The sequence below is a fragment of the Schistocerca piceifrons genome, chromosome X, assembly GCF_021461385.2.
Source record: "Schistocerca piceifrons isolate TAMUIC-IGC-003096 chromosome X, iqSchPice1.1, whole genome shotgun sequence".
NCBI lineage: Eukaryota > Metazoa > Arthropoda > Insecta > Orthoptera > Acrididae > Schistocerca > Schistocerca piceifrons.
The window spans coordinates 12,053,564-12,073,271 of NC_060149.1; the positions used below are offsets into that span (position 1 = coordinate 12,053,564).

Sequence of the window (19,708 nt, forward strand, 5' to 3'; positions counted from 1 at the left end):
TTTGATCTGATAAGTGCCGTTCTCTTTCTTGTTGGTGTTACGTCACTCTAAACTGAAAATACACTATCGTACCTTGTCATGGACTGTTTGTTGCATTCAGATAATGACTGTTATACGACCTGTTGCCGCTCGCTTTTGTGCGCTCTACCGCCACTTACAATAAAAAGAATGTATTTCCGCATTAGCGAAACAATGGCAAGGGACTGCTATGTGTTGTTACTTACACTGCTGCCTTCTTTGACAATTACTAGCAGGAACCAAATAATAGACTGGGTATGAAAGAAGATGTTCTGAACGAGAGTTAAGCAAAAAATTTTTCTCCGTTTGAAAATCTTTGCAGATGCCTCTTTAGTACATTACATTCTGCACAGAAATTGGAGTCATCTTAGATTTAAAAATCTAGTCAGTTGCCGTGCTTTATTTCTGACTGTATCACTATTCAGCATAAGAATAATACGAATATCAACATGACATGATACGTATATTCTTCTGCATTTGCCGTTGCCTCACTCTAGTTTCGTAGTTTATTAGGAAGACAGGATTTAAATCAGATAACAGCAAACACGAAAGAATACATGGCATAATGTTTACATACGTATTATTCTTATGGTGAAGAGAATACTGCATAACTGCATGGGTTTCACGATTCATAAAATTTCCTATTAGCAACCATCTCTTGTCACCGTTGTACACGTCCTGTTGGTATCAGTTGTCTGTCGCTTTTCGAAAGGCAGCCTGTGTACATGCGTTTAAGCTTGCCCTTAAATGGTTTATTCAAACAGACGTCAAGTGGTTGCAGAACTGAAGTCATCCCGCCTGGAATTACTGCCAAGTTCCTTTTGCTTCCCTCTAATTTTCGTTTTACTGCAGGTGTTGTATGGCCTGCGTACGCATCTAATACCAACAGACTGCATAAACCAAGCATTGCGCCAGGACGACGATTCCACAAACGCCAAATCCATTCAAGCACCATGTCCTCCGAAAACCACCCACTTTCGTTTGCTCCTACAATTACAGTTTTTGGAAACACTTCCGATTTCGGTAAGGCTTTCGCTTGAAAACTGTGAATGGGGGTAATTTATGTCCATCTGCTGTGCAAGCAAGCATGACGGACATCTGTTTTCCACCCTCTGCTGTAAGAACACTTATGTCTTTCTTTCCTTTGGCGTTAACCGTATAATTTGACGGCATGTCAGAATATACGGGAGTTTGGTCAGCATTTTCTATCTGACCAAGAAGGTATTGCTTTTCTGTGTGCCGCCTAATTATGAAGCGCTGAAATTCCACAAGTTTCTCTTCATAATTTTTCGGCAGCTTCTGTGCAACTGAAGTTCGCCTCCAAAGTGAAAAACCCCAGCGCTTCATAAACAGATCAATCCAGCTGCGACTAAACTTAAAATGTTCGATTTTTTGCTCTCTAGCATGCATTTCATGTGCCTTAATTTTTAAAATTTCGGCGTTCACACTATTCCTTTCCAAATTCATTTAAAATCACTTCTAGTGCATGATATCGTCCACACTTTGGACCACTAAATGCTTTCCTGCTACTTGAACATTCAAATAATTTGTCTCTCTTCAGTCGCCGTCACCTGACGTTGCTCTCATCAATCCCGTATCGCAGACCTGCAGCACGATTAGAACCTTGTTCCGCTAAAGAAATAACTCCCCGCTTGAATTTGGTACTGTAATGAAAGCATTTCATTGTCGTTCACTAACACCAACAAGCATTTCACAAAATTCCACGAAGCAATATGTGCCGCTACGTGAAGAACGCCAGCGTATCAACTCGTGCAGCAGTCCTAAAGTCTTGTGCATTGTTGGTATTTTTGTGTAAAGAAATTTATTTTTGTTGTTACGAATATTTGAAAGGTTGCTACATTCGAAGATGAACAATACGGAATTTCTATTTACTTCGTTGGGTAATGTACGAAAATGCAGTTGTCGAAACTCGAGGCGGAGAAAAAAAGCTTGTCTTCTATTTTTTTTTTTAAATTTATTTTCTGACGCAGAGGTTTCGGCGCCAGTATTTATCTTTGTGCCTGCAATGCATGCCTGTGTAGCGCTACATACATTAGACGGCAGAAGTTAGTTGTGGCGGCACTTACCAACATTTTTCAGAACTTCTGCTTACTTTGCACTCGATTCTAAGCCACAGGCGGTTTTTTGGATTACAAAAACCGTAAAAAAATGTGGCTTAGATTCGAGTAAATACGGTACTCTTGTTATGAATCTCTGTCATTATTGTAGGTGGAAGAGTACTGAATAGTTTTGTTCCAGTGTAGTGGACACCCTTTTGCACCAAGCCCAAATTTCTTTGCTCATTTTGTTTGTCATTCTTCCTCCATGTGTTATGCTCCTGATAGTTTGGTTGAAACATCTCTATATTTTTATAGACAACACACACAAGTGAAACAATATATTGGCGTGTAGTTGTGTATATTTTGAGTTTTTGAAAGCTATTTCTACATGAGTCTCTTGGGCGTAATCCACGTATAACTCTTAAAGCTCACTTCTGAGCAATGAACACCTTCCTTGGTAGTGGCTGGTTGCCACAAAAGTAATGTCGTATTCAATGAGTGAGTGAAAATAGCCATAATATGCCACTTTTGCAGTGTTTGGTTTAATACATGTAGTGACAATCCGTAAAGCAAACATAGCAGAGCTAAGCCTCTTACAGAGATCTATAATATGTGGACACCAGTTCATTTTCTTGTCAATGTAAAATCCAAGAAATTTTGTTGTTTCCATTCTTTCTATTGGCTGATTACCACATGTCATACTTAGTTCTCTCTCTTCTGCTGTTTTTGTACAGAACTGAATAAAATTGGTCTTACTGGAATTTAATGAGAGGCCATTCACCTTGAGCAATTTAACCACATCTGATAGTATGTGATTAATGGATTCCTCAAGATTCCTATCTGTTCTACTGCTCACAGAAATTGTGGTATCATCTGCAAATAAAGTAAATTTACACGGCAGGCTTGTACATGATGGTAAATCATTTATAAAAGTGAAGAATAATAGTGGTCCAAGAATTGAGCCCTGAGGAACTCCACATGTAATGGAAGTCCATTCAGAATGTACAGAAATATCACATACTGTACCTGAGCTATTCAAGACAAGTTTTTCTTTTCTGTCTTGGAGATATAACTGTAGCTAATTACCTGCAACACCACTTATTCTTACTAATTTTGCTTTTGGCAAGAGAATCTGGTGATCAACACAGTCAAATTCTTTATTTTTTATTTATTTATTTATTTATTTCGTATTCCATTAATCCGTATTGTGATAAATCACAAGGATGTGGAATGAGTCAAGATTACATACAACAGATATAATACACATATATAAAATGACAAAAATGTACCATAAGATTATGAATAAGTTTGTAGGTTAAAATCAAATCAAAGGTATAGCTCAAGTAGTATAAAACAATACCTAAAAGGAAATATAGTACATTTTCCAAATTAAACAAATAATACACATATATAAAATGACAAAAATGTACCATAAGATTATGAATAAGTTTGTAGGTTAAAATCAAATCAAAGGTATAGCTCAAGTAATATAAAACAATACCTAAAAAGGAAATATAGTACATTTTCCAAATTAAACAGTTAATGTGATCTATAGCAAACAAATTTTTATCAGTATAAAAAATCATTGCTTTATCTGTAGATACTCATCAAGAGAATAGAAGGAATTTACCATTAGGTATTCTCTCAATTTACATTTAAAAGTAGGTAAGACATTAATGTGATCTTTAATACCTGATGGAAGGGAGTTGAAAATTTTTGTGGCTGAATAATGAACACCTTTCTGAACAAGACTTAAATGTTCTGGAAACATCCCCCAGGCTGTGGCTAAGCCATGTCTCCGCTATATCTTTTCTTTCAGGAGTGCTAGTTCTGCAAGGTTCGCAGGAGAGCTTCTGTAAAGTTTGGAAGGTAGGAGACGAGATACTGGCAGAAGTAAAGCTGTGGGTACCGGGCGTGAGTCGTGCTTCGGTAGCTCAGTTGGTAGAGCACTTGCCCGCGAAAGGCAAAGGTCCCGAGTTCGAGTCTCGGTCGGGCACACAGTTTTAATCTGCCAGGAAGTTTCATATCAGCGCACACTCCGCTGCAGAGTGAAAATCTCATTCTGGAAACATCCCCCAGGCTGTGGCTAAGCCATGTCTCCGCTATATCCTTTCTTTCAGGAGTGCTAATTCTGCAAGGTTCGCAGGAGAGCTTCTGTAAAGTTTGGAAGGTAGGAGACGAGATACTGGCAGAAGTAAAGCTGTGGGTACCGGGCGTGAGTCGTGCTTCGGTAGCTCAGTTGGTAGAGCACTTGCCCACGAAAGGCAAAGGTCCCGAGTTCGAGTCTCGGTCGGGCACACAGTTTTAATCTGCCAGGAAGTTTCATATCAGCGCACACTCCGCTGCAGAGTGAAAATCTCATTCTGGAAACATCCCCCAGGCTGTGGCTAAGCCATGTCTCCGCTATATCCTTTCTTTCAGGAGTGCTAGTTCTGCAAGGTTCGCAGGAGAGCTTCTGTAAAGTTTGGAAGGTAGGAGACGAGATACTGGCAGAAGTAAAGCTGTGGGTACCGGGCGTGAGTCGTGCTTCGGTAGCTCAGTTGGTAGAGCACTTGCCCGCGAAAGGCAAAGGTCCCGAGTTCGAGTCTCGGTCAGGCACACAGTTTTAATCTGCCAGGAAGTTTCAATTCTTATATTTGTTAGTTTTTCTGGAATTTTAGAAAAAGCTGTAATCTGAGAGATATGTTGATAGTTGACTAATTCAGTTTTATCACCCTTTTTGTATAGGGGCTTCACAATGGCATACTTCAGCGTACTGGGAACAACACTTTTTTGAAGGGATACTTTGAATATGTGACAGAGAATGTCCCTTATCCACACATAAGAATATTTCAATAAATTATTAGAATGATTAACAACCCCTGCAGAGTTCTTACTTTTTAGAGACATGATGATGTTTTGAATATCGTCTACAGTGACGGGGTTAAGGTGTGTTTCTGGAATTGTGTTTGAATATACAGCTTGACAAAGAGTTATGGCTTCATCAACATCAGCTTGCAACCAATCTGTTGAGTTACTGATAGGAAGTGTGTATTGAAAACCTCAGCCACACTTTTTGGGTTATTTACTAGTTTTCCTCCATTTACATCTTCTGTGCTTGTTGTATCACTTCCTATTTCTTTTTTTACAATGCTCCAAATTGTTTTTATTTCATTATTAGAATTATCCATTTTCTTCTCATAATAAAGGGCTTTTGATTTCTGTATTAGTTTCTTTAAAATTTTACAGTATAATCTATAGTGTTTCCATTTTTCTACATCTTTAGATAATCTTATTGCAGCATATGTTTCCCTTTTGGTTTTGCATGACTGTTTTATATTTTTTGTAATCCAAGGCTTACTTACAGAATTGGAAGCACTGTTTTTGACCCATTTCTGTGGAAATATTTCTTCAAAAAGAGTTAAGAATTCGTGTATAAAACAGTTAAATTTGGAGTCAATATTATCAAGGCTACATACTGAAGGCCAATCCATTTGCTACAACTTATGGTTGAAAGTTTCTTTTGCCTCTTTGTTCATTACTCTTATGAGCTCCCATTGAGGAAATTGTTTTTTAAACAGATTAACGTCATAAAGAATGAGAATTTGTCCATCATGATCTGAAAGCCCACTTATAAACTGCCTGACAGTATCATTCTGATGTCTACTTACATCTAAAAGAATGTTATCTGTCATAGTTTGGGACTCAGATGTAATTCTTGTTGGAAAATTTATTACCGGTATCAGATTATGTAAGGTCATCACAATCTCAGAGTCAATTTTATTCATATTTTATGTCAAAAAGTTTATATTGAAATCATCTAAACTACAATAACCTAGGCTCTTGCATGTAACCCTGATGGGAGGAGTTCTATTATATGTAGAAAAGTTTTTATGTCATCTGAAGGTGCCATGTAGACAGCCAGCACTATTATTGTGTAGAAATTAGTTATTATTTCAGTTGCACATGCCTTAAATTGTTGTTCCACAGAGTATTTCTTAATATTTATGGCTTTGTATGCTATACTATCCTTAACATAAATTGTTACTCCACCTTTGTCTTTACTTTTCCTACAGTATTTTGTTAGTAAACTATAATTTACCATAGATGGCAAAGCACATTTATCAACAGCATGGTGCTCAGTTAAGCACAAAACCTGAGCAATATTTATACAGCCCTTTTCATTAATGTTAATAAGTAGTTGATCTGTTTTACTTAAGAGGCTTCCTATATTTAGATGAAATGCTTTTTTATTCTATTAGTGCTGTTGTTACCTGACTGAGAATCCACTGACACTACCTACTGTTGTCCCTTTTTTTCTTCAGGCCCACACATAAAAAATCCTTCAGATGTGAAGGAGGCTCAGTATTCCTTCTGCCCAACAACCTTTTATTTGGATTGCTTGATGAAGATATCTTCCCATTTTTTGAATTTGGAATTTCCATTTTTCTCATAGATGTCACATCTTTTTCTTCTGCAGATGATGTTAATCTTGTAAGTGAAATCACAACTTCAGCTGAGAAGAGTGTTTTAAATGGACATAGCATTTTGATTTGTACACCATCTGACAAGTTATTTTTCTCCTTTGCATTTTAAACACCAGGATGTCCTTGTATTACCATTTCTAGGACAGTTTTGACTTGCTTCCCTTAGTTATATTACTAATATGTTCTCTAATTTGATTACACATAAATTGCTTTACCTTATTATTTATATGCATACCATGCCTGGTATAATGAGCCCTTTCATGGGAATGACATTCGAGGAAAGATGAATTAGGAAATGCTGTAGCAATTTTCTGTAGTTTCCTATTAGTATTTTCGATTTCTTTGTTGACGCATGATGTAGGAATTAAGTCATATATTGTTGGCATGCTCGAGACAATCATGTTTACATTTCATAAATTGCTTAGGGCTTTCACTGCTTCTCTGACAGCCTGTTTAGCATTATTATGGTACACATCATTAGAACTTCCAACTAAGATATCAACATCATTTTTTGTGAGTGTCTCCAATAGTGTACAGCAGTCCTTTGTTACTTCATACATAGGTGCACTTTGTTTTATGAATGGTGTTATGTTAATGTTCATTTCACTAAGCATCTTCAAAATTTATAACTTATGTCATGGCACTTCATGTTGCCATGGGGAAACATACTGTCCTTGTTATTCAATTTTATGTACGTCTTTTGTACTTTTGTAACATTCATGGGAATATTCACAGTATCTAAAGAATCACTTGGTTTTCGCAATGTTTGATTTATCGTATGGGGAAATTTATCATCTGAAATCACTTCAGGACTGTTTTTGGTAGACACGGCCATTGTATACACTTGCTGGTATTGTTTCACACTTGAAAGTACTTTCAGCACAATGCAACAATTCTCATTTTCACTACCAGTACCATCACTAGACATTTTCACTGTGAGTGATTTTACGACTGTCTCCAAATTACAAACAAACCTTTTTGCTGCCATAAGTTTCTGTTGAAGGGCATCAGCAGTACTTTCTGCTACTCCAAGAGAAAACTTCTTAACAGCAGTTTCTTGAAGGTTGCATGTTTCAATGTCACAGTCACATGCTTTAGTTACTGTGCGTACACTCACCAAACACAAAACATGAGCCCACACGTGTGTTACTGCACACAATCTAATACCTGTGCCATCATCTTTGTTGCAACATACACATAAAAGATTAAATATAATTCCGATTTCTAGAGAACGATTTACAACCACATCTATTCGCAATGCCATCTTGTGAGGATGGTGCATGTCTACTGATCCACCTGAAGATGAAGGTGTAAACCCTCGAAATACATATTGGGAGAAAATAAAAGTGACTGATACAGATAATTGTTTTAATTTGTTTTTAATGTCATAAAAGTCACAATTTCTGAACCACAGTCTAATATGGACAATGTAAGTTTATGTTGTATATGTGTTAGATCAGACAGAGCCTTTCAACCATGTTTAGGAAAATATGGTACAAAATTATGAAAGACTGATTTTAAGTATGAGGATGTCACAGAATTGCTGAGAAATCTTTTAACCAGAAGATACAGGAACATGCTCACCACCCATCAAACACCTGCTTAGGAAACTTCAGAAAGAGAGAAGACTGAACGTGGAATATTATGCATAATAATGAAGAGGACAAAAATCTTTCTGTTCAGTTCACAATAATTTCCCTGTTTCTTTTTGTAATGGATGCAATTGCATTTGATTTGGAGCACTCTAATTCAAATTAATAACCATTGCCAGTATGAACATGGCAGAGGTTACTGGTAAGTGTAGGAACACACTAATTCAAAGTAATAATTGTTGTCACTATGAATGGAGTATTTCATGGAAAGTAATGAGAGAATGTCAATTCTTATCATCTTGGTGGTTAGGTGTCTCACTCAGTTCTGTAATAAACAATATATTACATCTGAAGTCTTGATATATAGAGACTTGGGATAATTTACCAGGTGGGCATTTCAAGTTTTATGTTGCTTGAGTTATTTTAAATATTATATTAATTTAAGAAACAGCTACTTTATTTGTAAGATGGATTGACAGAAGTCAGGAATAATAGCTCTCCCCAATGAAATGAAATGAACATATGGCATTATTGGCCAGCAGACCCCATCTGGTGTTATCCGGCCTCTTGGGCAAAAACTTTCTATTTGATGCTACTTACGCACCTTACCGTAGAAGATGGTGAGGTGAAATGATTAGGATGACACAAACATGCTGTCCCCAGCAAAGTCATCTCTGACCTGGCTGGGAATGGAACCAGGGACTATGTGATCTAGAGGAAGTGACACTAATCATTAGTCCGCCAATGACTTGGCAGCAGAAAATATGGTATGGGGACATGAAGATAAAATTTCAATAACAAAACCTCACAGGGGAATCCATTTTCAGAGATTTGTGTCATGCTTCTATTGCAAATCTGATTTTCCTAAATCAGTTCGGGTAAAGACCAGGACAGTTCCTTTGAAAAGGGCATGGCCGATTTCCTTCACCATCCTTTCATAATCTGAGCATGTGTTCTGTCTCTAATGACCATGCAGTTAGTGGGACATTAAACTTTAATCTTCCTTCATTCCATTTGCCTGTAAATGAAAAAGAAAAGACTGTTATGTATATCCAGTAAAAAGTATTGTCTGCCAAGCACTTTACTGGTGTTTGTGATGAGCAGTTATAGCTGTAGAAATACAATTGATTTCAGTTGGATAAAAATCATAAAATTGACATTGACTATTTCATTCAGATCAGTGTTTGACTAATAGACTAAACATCTAGGCCTTGATGCCTTAGTGCAGCACATACCTAGACCACTAATTCTAATACATGTTAGTACAGTAGCACTGAACTCAGAGGTTGACAGTTGTACCAGTAAAAGACATTTTCATAATCAGTAATTGGCTGATAAACACAAATAAAGTGATGACATTTTTTACTTCATGGCCATACTGTGGACTACAGTCCTGAGTTCCCAAAACTCTCCCAGTAGTTAATGAAGTTTGTGAGGGGATGTGACATCGTTGGTGATTCATTTGTAAGAATGAACATTAAGTTTGGAATTCCTGTTGGTGCTACAATTGCAGTACTGTTCAGAAGTAAAGTCTCCACCTCCCTTTCATTTCCATACTCATGCATAATCATCATCTATGTCAGAGTTACACATCTGGAACATTGTGCAAAAGTCATAAAAAAGCAATATCAAACCACTTACATTCGGATCTTGCCATGAGAATAGTCCTGGATATTCCACAACGTCACCATACTGTACTATGATTCGGACAATCAATTATTGGAGATGATACAGGATTGTAGTCAGACAAAACAGGGTAAAGTAAATAACTAAGTCACTCTTCCACATATTAGACTACAAAAAAAGGTCATTATATTTGAGACTTGAAGCAGTATTATGAGCTATAGATTCTCTCTATAGTATGTATGAAAAAAATTTGCCCAACACTGAAATGTTCTTAATATCTGCTACTCTTTGTTATGCTATACATGGTAAGACAACTAAGATAAGCCACCCAAAATACTGTCATGTCGAAACCACGGCCAAGTCCAAATCTAAAGACAGGGTCGTCAGTGAAATATGTTTATTACTGACACCAATTTAAAGCCAGAACAGAACTGAATTCCTGCATGCAGAGTACTGCAGTTTAAACAAACATAAGATATTCCAGACTGTTGCTATTTATACAAACATCAAATATTCTAGAATACACAAACATTGCAAATATGAGATTTTTTGAGAAACTTCTTGAAATGATAATTGCTAAATAACAAGTAATGGCTGGTGGGCACATTTCAACTGGTGACCTACAGCACACTAGTCAGTGACACTAACCACTCCACCACACTGGTAGCATCACAACTTGCAGCATTGCTCCCTCTCCTGGAGAAACTGTGACCCTCTGATTTAAAAGTTCTCATTGGGACCAACAACAGCATCCTGGATATAGAGCTTGTTAATGGCACCCTGTATGGCAATGTTGGTGGTTGTGTTGTCATATCCTCTTCTCTATGTTAAGCTTTGAAGATAGCCCCTCCCATCAGAGATTCATGATTGTTGAGCTGGCCTTCAGTTTCCTTGAAGTTCCCATTATCGATATGCCCCTCAGGACTGCGGTAGGACTTGATGTGGAGGACACAGATGACATCTCTTCACTTCCATTTCTTGATGAAAGGTCATAAGCTTCAGCTTCATATGTTATATATGATGTAGACCAGAGTAGCAAACTAGTTAACTCTTTGGATAGCCTCACTTTAGCACATGTGTAAAAATCCATATCAAGTGTCCCAGGCTGCATCTCACCAGATGGTATTTGGCACTAAAGCACTGTCAATGTTTTTTATAGCTGTCCAGGGCCTGTACGCAAGCCAGCTGCCTCTTTAATCATTCCTGGTAATAAGGTGTTTCATGTAGTCATCCAGACAGTGCATCAATTGACATTTTGACCTCGCAACCATGAAGTAGAAAGAACAGTGTTAAGCCTTTAGTATCTTGCTTCATTTTGTTATATGAGAATATACTGATGGGCAATATTGTATCCAAATCTCTCTGTTCATCATTAAAATACATTAAGGGCATATCTGCCAATGTCGTATTAAAGAATTCTGTTAGGCCATTCATCTGTGAGTGGTGGGCACTTGTCATCCTGTGAGTGATGTCACAAAGTGAAATCACCTTGGGTAGTACTCTGGACAGGAAAAGCTTCCCACAATCACAGATCATCACACATGGTGCTCCATGCTTCAAATTAATTTTTTTATAGAAGTAAATTCAATTTCTGAAGCTTTGGCAGTTGGTACAGCTTTGGTGACAGCGTAGCAGGTGAGGTAGTCAGTGCAAACTATTGTACAATTAACTCCCATTTGTTTACTGGAGGAACCTGTCCAACAGGTTGATTCCAGTCTGCTGGATTGGTGCTGCTGCAGCCAGGATTGGTACGAGATATCCCAGAGACAACTGGTGTTCCTTCAGTGGCTCATGTAGTGTGTAATTGGATCGGTAGAGACTTGGCCAGTGATACCTGCATCTGATTCTGTCTGGAATATCAATGAAAATAATCAGTTTTTGATAATATAAGTAGTTGTATAGCAGCAGCAGGAGTACACACACATAAAAGGTATTACAGTTCAGAAGCTTTCAGAACCAGTGACTCCTTATTCTGGCAGAAGGCTTGAAGTGGAAGGAAGAGGGGTGAAGGTAAAGGATGGATGAGGCTTAGGAAAATGTTAGAGTTTGGAAGAGAAGCCTAGGTCAGGGGAGACTTACTGGATGGGATGAGAAGGAAAGAGCCTTTCCTTCTCATCCTCTCCAGTATGTCTCTCCTGATCTGGGGTTCTGGGTGACTTTTCTGAACTCTACCCCTATTACCAAACCTCACCAGCCTTTTTCATGCACCCTTCTTCCTTTCCCTTCATCCCTTCTCCCAGAAGAAGGAGTCACTCTCTCTGAAAGTTTGCAAACTGTGATACCTTTACATATGTGTTCTCCTGCCACTGTTTGGTGAATTTTCATGAATCACAGGTGACCAGACATTGGAGAATCACGGAAGTACTTCAAGACAGCTGGCCACATATGAATTGGGATGACGAGCAACCATTTCCATCCCACCAAATCATAGTTCCTCTTATACAATCTTACAATTGTTAATTGGAATTCTTCTGTGGTTGGTTCCTCCTTCTGTGGTTTTCAGCAGTTCTGGATCTTCTCTCTGTTCAGCAGCAATGTAATTTAATGCAGTAATGACTGATATTTCATCCATCTTGCTGGGTTCCACAACAGGATTCCGTGAAAGACTGTTGGCATCCTTGTGTTTGTGTCTGACTTTGTATACCACTGTGACATCATACTCCTGAAGTCTCAGTACCCATCTCACCAGTTGACCCAATGGATCCTTCAGGCTAGTTAGCTAGCGTAGAGAATGCTGGTACACCATGATGGTGAATGGTTTGCCAAATAAAGACAGAACTTCTTGATGGCCCAAACACCAGCAAGGCCCTCTTTCTTGAATGTACAGAAGTTCATTATGAACTTAGTAAGTATCCTGGAATCATAAGGTGTCACCTTTTCAGCACCTTCCTGTGTTTGTACTAGAACTATATGAATCCCAAAACTGCTAGCATCAGTGTGAACTTCTGACCTGTCATTCCTGTCTTAAAATCCTAGAACTGGAGATGTTAGTGCCTTCTAAGGGCCTTTCCTGCATCTCGTTCTGGAAAATTTGGTGTCCCCTCGCAATAGTTCATGCAAGGGATGTGCCTTGGTACAGAAGTCCTTTACGTATCGTAGGTAGTATGAGCATATTACAGAAAAACTTTCACTTCACAAATATGCCAAGGAGTCAGAAAATCTTATTTTCTCTGAACTGGTCTGGCCTTCATCGCCATTAACTGGGTACCCGAAGATCTTTATTTCTTGTCCGATGAAAAGGCACTTTGTCAGGTTCGGGCAGAGGGCTCTGGTATGTACACACTTAAACACAGCTGACAAGCAGCTTAAATGTTCTTCAAAAGTCTTTGAAAAAGTTATGGTGTTATCCATGATAGAAAACCATGTAGGGTTTTGCAGCAGGTTACCCATCATACACTCCAAGGTGGCTGAGTGTTATCTGGTCCAGACAGCATGACTTTGAACTCATAGATGCTGCCAGATGTTACGCACGCAGTCTTTTCCCAGTCTGACTCATAAATATTGACTCACCACTAGCATGTCTACAAGGCCATAGCTGAGAGATACTTCGTGCCTTTCAGGCAGTCAGGATGTCATCAATGGGCGACAATGGGTAGACTTTTTTTTTTTTTCACGATTTTGTTTAGCCATTGGCAGGTGACATAGAAATGTAACAAGCTGTTGTTTCAGTTGAAGAGGACCACAGGTGAGGACCAAGGACTCTCTGAAGGTTCAAGGTGATATCATCTTCCAGCATCATCTCCACTTCCCCCCGGGATTATCTATCAGTCATCCAGTGACACTCCATATGAACCTTGGCTAATTGATGGATGATCCCCAGTATTGACACAGCATTTTATCATGTGCTGCTAGGCCTATCTTCTCTCCACTTTGGATTTGAAAACATCTGTGAATTAATGCAGAATGACTTTCCTTTGTCACCTTTGTTCTTTGGTGAGGCCAGATACTATTGGCAGTTTGATAGTAGCTTCCTCCCTGGTGTTGCATGTAGTGGTAGTGCAGAATGATTCTTCATTGCTGACACTAAGGTGCCATTCCTGGTCTGGTTGAGCTATACTTATACAAATACTTTTAGGGACGAGTTGAAGCTGACATTTAGTGATACAAAGTACTCCTTGGCCACCTGCAGTGATTATGGTCATTGCTGGCAAGTAGATTTCTTTTGTGAGCCTGAGCAGTTTTTTGCAATTAAAGAACTTTCACAGTTTAGCTGAGCATCTTTATTGATGACTGGAACTCATCTTGTTGACGATGGTCGGATAACAGTGTTTTCATTGGCAAACAACCACTCGGAGGAATCTATGTTATGTGAGCTTTTTGTAACAGCTTCATCAGTCTGGAGACCTGATCTTCTGTAGCCTATGACTGCTTGTGATGCGTGCAAGAGCTTCTATCCGAGGATAACATTATCACTAGCTTCTGCTAAAATGACAAATTTGGAGCATTGTGTTCTACCATTGATAATTATTCTTGCTATACATGTTCCTTTTGGCTGGAAATATTTCCCATTTGTAGCTTTCAGCACAATTGCTTTATATCACGGACATAGTGTTCTTTAGCTGATGACGATCACAATCCCACATTACAGGGAAGGAAGACCCTGAGTCAACTAGTGCTCAGACAGGTTGGCTGTTAATGATCATGTTATTGAAATTTGCTGACATCTAGGTGACTGTTGTCTGTGGAGGATTTTTATCTGTGGTGGCCTCACCTCCTGAATTTTTTTTTGCTAGGTGAGTGGCTGGTTTCTGTTTATGGTGATGGGAAATTGCTATGGTACGTTGGAGAGTGATGTTGTCCAGGATACAGTGATGAGCTTCACCCTACAAGGTGACTATAATCATCTACAGTTGACTGGTATGAAGAGGATTGTTGTGATAGCGGACATCTCATGGCATAATAGTGATTGAACACTCATCTTCTTTGTCTACAGTAGTGTACAATGTGTCCAGACTATTCACAGTGAAAACATACCACCATGTTGTTCTCTGCCTTCCAAATGTCCATTTCTTTATGGGGCTTCGTATTTGGTGGAGCGGTTGGTTGTACATTTGCTGGTTTGATGCTGGGTTCTCATTTGACAGTTGCAACAGAAGTCCAAGTTGGTCTAGTCCATTATTCATTGTGCATTTGATTGGTGGTAGAGGTTGGTGCCAAAGACGGATACACCTCTTATTCGTCATTCTCTATTACGTCACGATTTATGAGGTTCACATTCCTGGGTGCTGTACTTGGGCTGATATTTCTGACTTCCATACACTGCTGCAGCTCCTCTTTTACTATCTGGCATATGAGACAGGCAAGGTCATGGTGGTCTTCCACAGCTGCCGTGGGGACCACATTTGGGAGTCGGTCGTACTTCTTTTGCCCAATTCTTTTCTGTTACAGTTCCTTGATATGGTGGCACCACTTGATAAATTACTTTATTGTTATGACATCCTTTACCAGAAGAGGTGGGTACATGTCTTCTCAAACTTCTTTCATCAAGTGCAAGATTTTGCCAGCTGCTGCCATATTTATATTCACAATGTGACATAGGGGCTAAAACATTCTGTATGTCATTCCCCTATGATGATGGGCATTGTTCTTCAGTTGTTCTTCAACTATGTGGACCTGCTGCTGACTGTCGCCAAGTATTCTCTTTAGTTTGGCCTGGAATTCGGTCCAGCTATTGAGCTTCTCTTCATTGTTCTCAAATCACTGTTGGGACCTGCCATACACGTAAAAGTATATGTTAGTCAAACACATCATGTCATCCCACCTTTTGTATATTGTGGCTTGGTCAAATTCTTTCAGCCATTTTGTCAGGTCCTGACCAGCATCTCTGGAAAACACTAATGGATACCTCATATGCAGCTTACTTACTTCTGTTTTAGAATCAATAGTCTCCTTAACATACATATCTTAGGAGTGCTGCACCGTTTCTATTCCAAGTCGTGTCCATGCAGGAGACGACTTTTATGTTGCCTAATTGGAACCGTGGTGATGAAGACATATTGAAATAAGCTGCATCTTCACCAAACCATCTCACGTCAAAAGCACAATCGAGTCCAAATCAAAAGGTGGGATCATCAATGAAGTACAACACTTAGCACTGAAAACACATTTATTACTGATTCCATAATATGGCCAGAACATAAATGAACTTCTGGACAGATAGTGCTGTTATTTACACAAACCACAGCTATACCAGAATATACAAACGTTTCAACTATAAGACATAATGAGAACATTTCAGAAATGATAATTATTGAGTAAAAAAATATTGGCTGGTCTTCAGATTTGAATTGGTGACCCACAGAATGGCAGTTGTTGACACTAACCACTACACCAGACTGCTAGCATCACAACTTAATGGCAGTAATCCACAAATGAGTAAATGTATAGCGGTACAGTTTTCACTAAATTATAGCAGACAGTGGTGTGACATATGCAAGTAATTTTTAACATTTGTTGGTGTTGAATTATTAAACAAACTTCCTTTCCTTAAAATGGTACTATAGACTTTTGCTGTGGTATTGAAAAGAGCATTAAAAAAGGACTTCATTGCCATAGCATGTGTGGAACTTGATCATATAGAAATAATACAACAGTGCCACTAACTACCGTCTCGTCATCAGAAAAGGAGTCCCACAGGCATCTGCCCTACTGTACAAAATGTAAGCCAACACGTAACTCAGGTAAGGTTCATATGTTCATTATTGTTGTTGTTGTTGTTACGGTCTTCAGTCCTGTGACTGGTTTAATGCAGCTCTCCATGCTACTCTATCCTGTAGAAGCCTCTTCATCTCCCAGTACCTACCGCAACCTACATCCTTCTGAATCTGCTTCGTGTATTCATCTCTTGGTCTCCCTCTATGATTTTTACCCTCCACGCTGCCCTCCAATACTAAATTGGTGATCCCTTAATACCTCAGAACATGTCCTACCAATCGATCACTTCTTCTAGTCAAGTTGTGCCACAAACTTCTCTTCTCCCCAATCCTATTCAATACTTCCTCAGTAGTGATGTGATCTACCCATCTAATCTTTAGCATTCTTCTGTAGCACCACATTTCAAAAGCTTCTATTCTCTTCTTGTCCAAGCTATTTATCGTCCATGTTTCACTTCCATACATGGCTACACTCCATACCAATACTTTCAGAAATGACTTCCTCACACTTAAATCTATACTCGATGTTAACAAATTTCTCTTCTTCAGAAACGCTTCCCTTGCCATTGCAAGTCTACATTTTATATCCTCTCTACTTCGACCATCATCAGTTATTTTGCTCCCCAAATAGCAAAACTCCTTTACTACTTTAAGTGTCTCATTTCCTAATCTAATTCCCTCAGCATCACCCGACTTAATTAGACTACATTCCATTATCCTTGTTTTGCTTTTGTTGATGTTCATCTTATATCCTCCTTTCAAGACACTGTCCATTCCATTCAACTGCTCTTCCAAGTCCTTTGCTGTCTCTGACAGAATTACAATGTCCTCGGCGAACCTCAAAGTTTTTATTTCTTCTCCATGAATTTTAATACCTACTCCGAATTTTTCTTTTGTTTCCTTTACTGCTTGCTCAATATACAGATTGAACAACATTGGGGAGAGGCTACAACCCTGTCTTACTCCCTTCCCAACCACTGCTTCCCTTTCATGTCCCTCGACTCTTTATAACTGCCATCTGGTTTCTGTACAAATTGTAAATAGCCTTTCGCTCCCTGTATTTTACCCCTGCCACCTTTAGAATTTGAAAGAGAGTATTCCAGTCAACATTGTCAAAAGCTTTCTCTAAGTCTACAAATGCTAGAAACGTAGGTTTGCCTTTCTTTAATCTAGCTTCTAAGATAAGTCGTAGGGTCAGTATTGCCTCACGTGTTCCAACATTTCTACGGAATCCAAACTGATCTTCCCCAAGGTCGGCTTCTACTAGTTTTTCCATTCTTCTGTAAAGAATTCGCGTTAATATTTTGCAGCTGTGACTTATTAAACTGATAATTCGGTAATTTACACATCTGTCAACACCTGCTTTCTTTGAGATTGGAATTATTATATTCTTCTTGAACTGTGAGGGTATTTCGCCTGTTTTATACATCTTGCTCACCAGATGGTAGAGTTTTGTCAGGACTGGCTCTCCCAAGGCCGTCAGTAGTTCCAATGGAAAGTTGTCTACTCCGGGGGCCTTGTTTTGACTCAGGTCTTTCAGTGCTCTGTCAAACTCTTCACGCAGTATCGTATCTCCCATTTCATTTTCATCTACATTCTCTTCCATTTCCATAATATTGTCCTCAAGTACATCGCCCTTGTATAGACCCTCTATATACTCCTTCCACCTTTCTGCTTTCCCTTCTTTGCTTAGAACTGGTTTCCCATCTGAGCTCTTGATATTCATGCAAGTGGTTCTCTTTTTTCCAAAGGTCTCTTTAATTTTCCTGTAGGCAGTATCTGTCTTACCCCCTAGTGAGATAAGCCTCTACTTCCTTACATTTGTCCTATCGCCATCCCTGCTTAGCCATTTTGCACTTCCTGTCGATCTCATTTTTGAGACGTTTGTATTCCTTTTTGCCTGCTTCATTTACTGCATTTTTATATTTTCTCCTTTCATCAATTAAATTCAATATTTCTTCTGTTACCCAAGGGTTTCTACTAGCCCTTGTCTTTTTACCTATTTGATCCTTTGCTGCCTTCACTATTTCATCCCTCAAAGCTACCCATTCTTCTTCTACTGTATTTCTTTCCCCCATTCCTGTCAATTCTGCCCTTATGCTCTCCCTGAAACACTGTACCTTTTTGCAGTTTCTTCAGTTTTAATCTACAGTTCATAACCAATAGATTGTGGTCAGAGTCCACATCTGCCCCTGGAAATGTCTTACAATTTAAAACCTGGTTCCTAAATATCTGTCTTACCATTATATAATCTATCTGATACCTTTTAGTACCTCCAGGGTTCTTCCATGTATACAACCTTCTTTCATGATTCTTGAACCAAGTATTAGCTATGATTAAGTTATGCCCTGCGGCCTACGCAAAATTCTTCCAGGCGGCTTCCACTTTCATTTCTTAGCTCCAGTCCATATTCACCTACTATGTTTCCTTCTCTCCCTCTTCCTACTCTCGAATTCCAGTCACCCATGACTATTAAATTTTCGTCTCCCTTCACTATCTGAATAATTTCTTTTATCTCATCATATATTGTGTGTTATTGCTGCTAAAATGTTGTCTGCATTTCTCTAACCAGTTACTGTTCTTCTTTGTTAGTGTATTTCATTCTTCATAGATACTGTTTCTGGAAAGTTTTTTAATAATATTTGGAAAGAGAGTTTTTAGGCGCTTGAAATGATCAGGATATCTTTCAGCATCCAACTGCACTGCTGTTCTAATCATTTGGCAACATTTGTCATAAACAAAAACCATATCCACTTTCTTGACTTTTGGAGTAATTCTGAATAGCTTCACAAGCAAATTTTCAGTTACTACAAGAGCAGAGGACAGACTGATGCACTTCAAGTGCTCAGGCAAACACACAAACTTTACATGAGTTATGTGTCTGTTTACATGTGCTACTGTATGGTAGACATTAGTGGCATATCTTCACCTGGCAGAGGTACAGCGATTTTCAGTGCTATTATCTTGTTCCTGTATGATCAAGTTCAACATGCACTATGTTTGTGAAGTCCTCTTTGATAGCTCTTTCTAATGTGGATATAATTCCACACTAAAAGCCAAAGTCAGTGTTTTAATTCACCAGCAATAAACATTAAAAACTACTTGTGTACAGGGCCATAATAAGGAGGTGGTGAGATAGGAACCCCCGACCCCCTCCTGCTGAGGGTCTAAAAACTGACTGGAAAAATATGAGGAAAGAAAGGTGGTTTAAAAATTAACTGAGAGAGGTATGTGAGTTCTCTTGTGGATTGTGCTCCCATCTTCTTCCTATGAGAGGAATCCTTTTCTTCAGC

The 19,708-nt window shown here is 38.8% G+C and overlaps 1 protein-coding gene across 1 annotated transcript in view; it reads left to right on the forward strand.

The window, feature by feature from the left end:
* Positions 1 to 7,964: 7,964 nt before the first annotated feature.
* The window catches only part of LOC124722147, a 64,683-nt gene continuing 52,939 nt past the window's right edge, over positions 7,965 to 19,708 (forward strand). The window contains exon 1 of the mRNA XM_047247351.1: positions 7,965 to 7,973. Within this exon, the coding sequence (XP_047103307.1) occupies positions 7,965 to 7,973 (9 nt within the window). The remainder of the gene's footprint in view (positions 7,974 to 19,708) is intronic.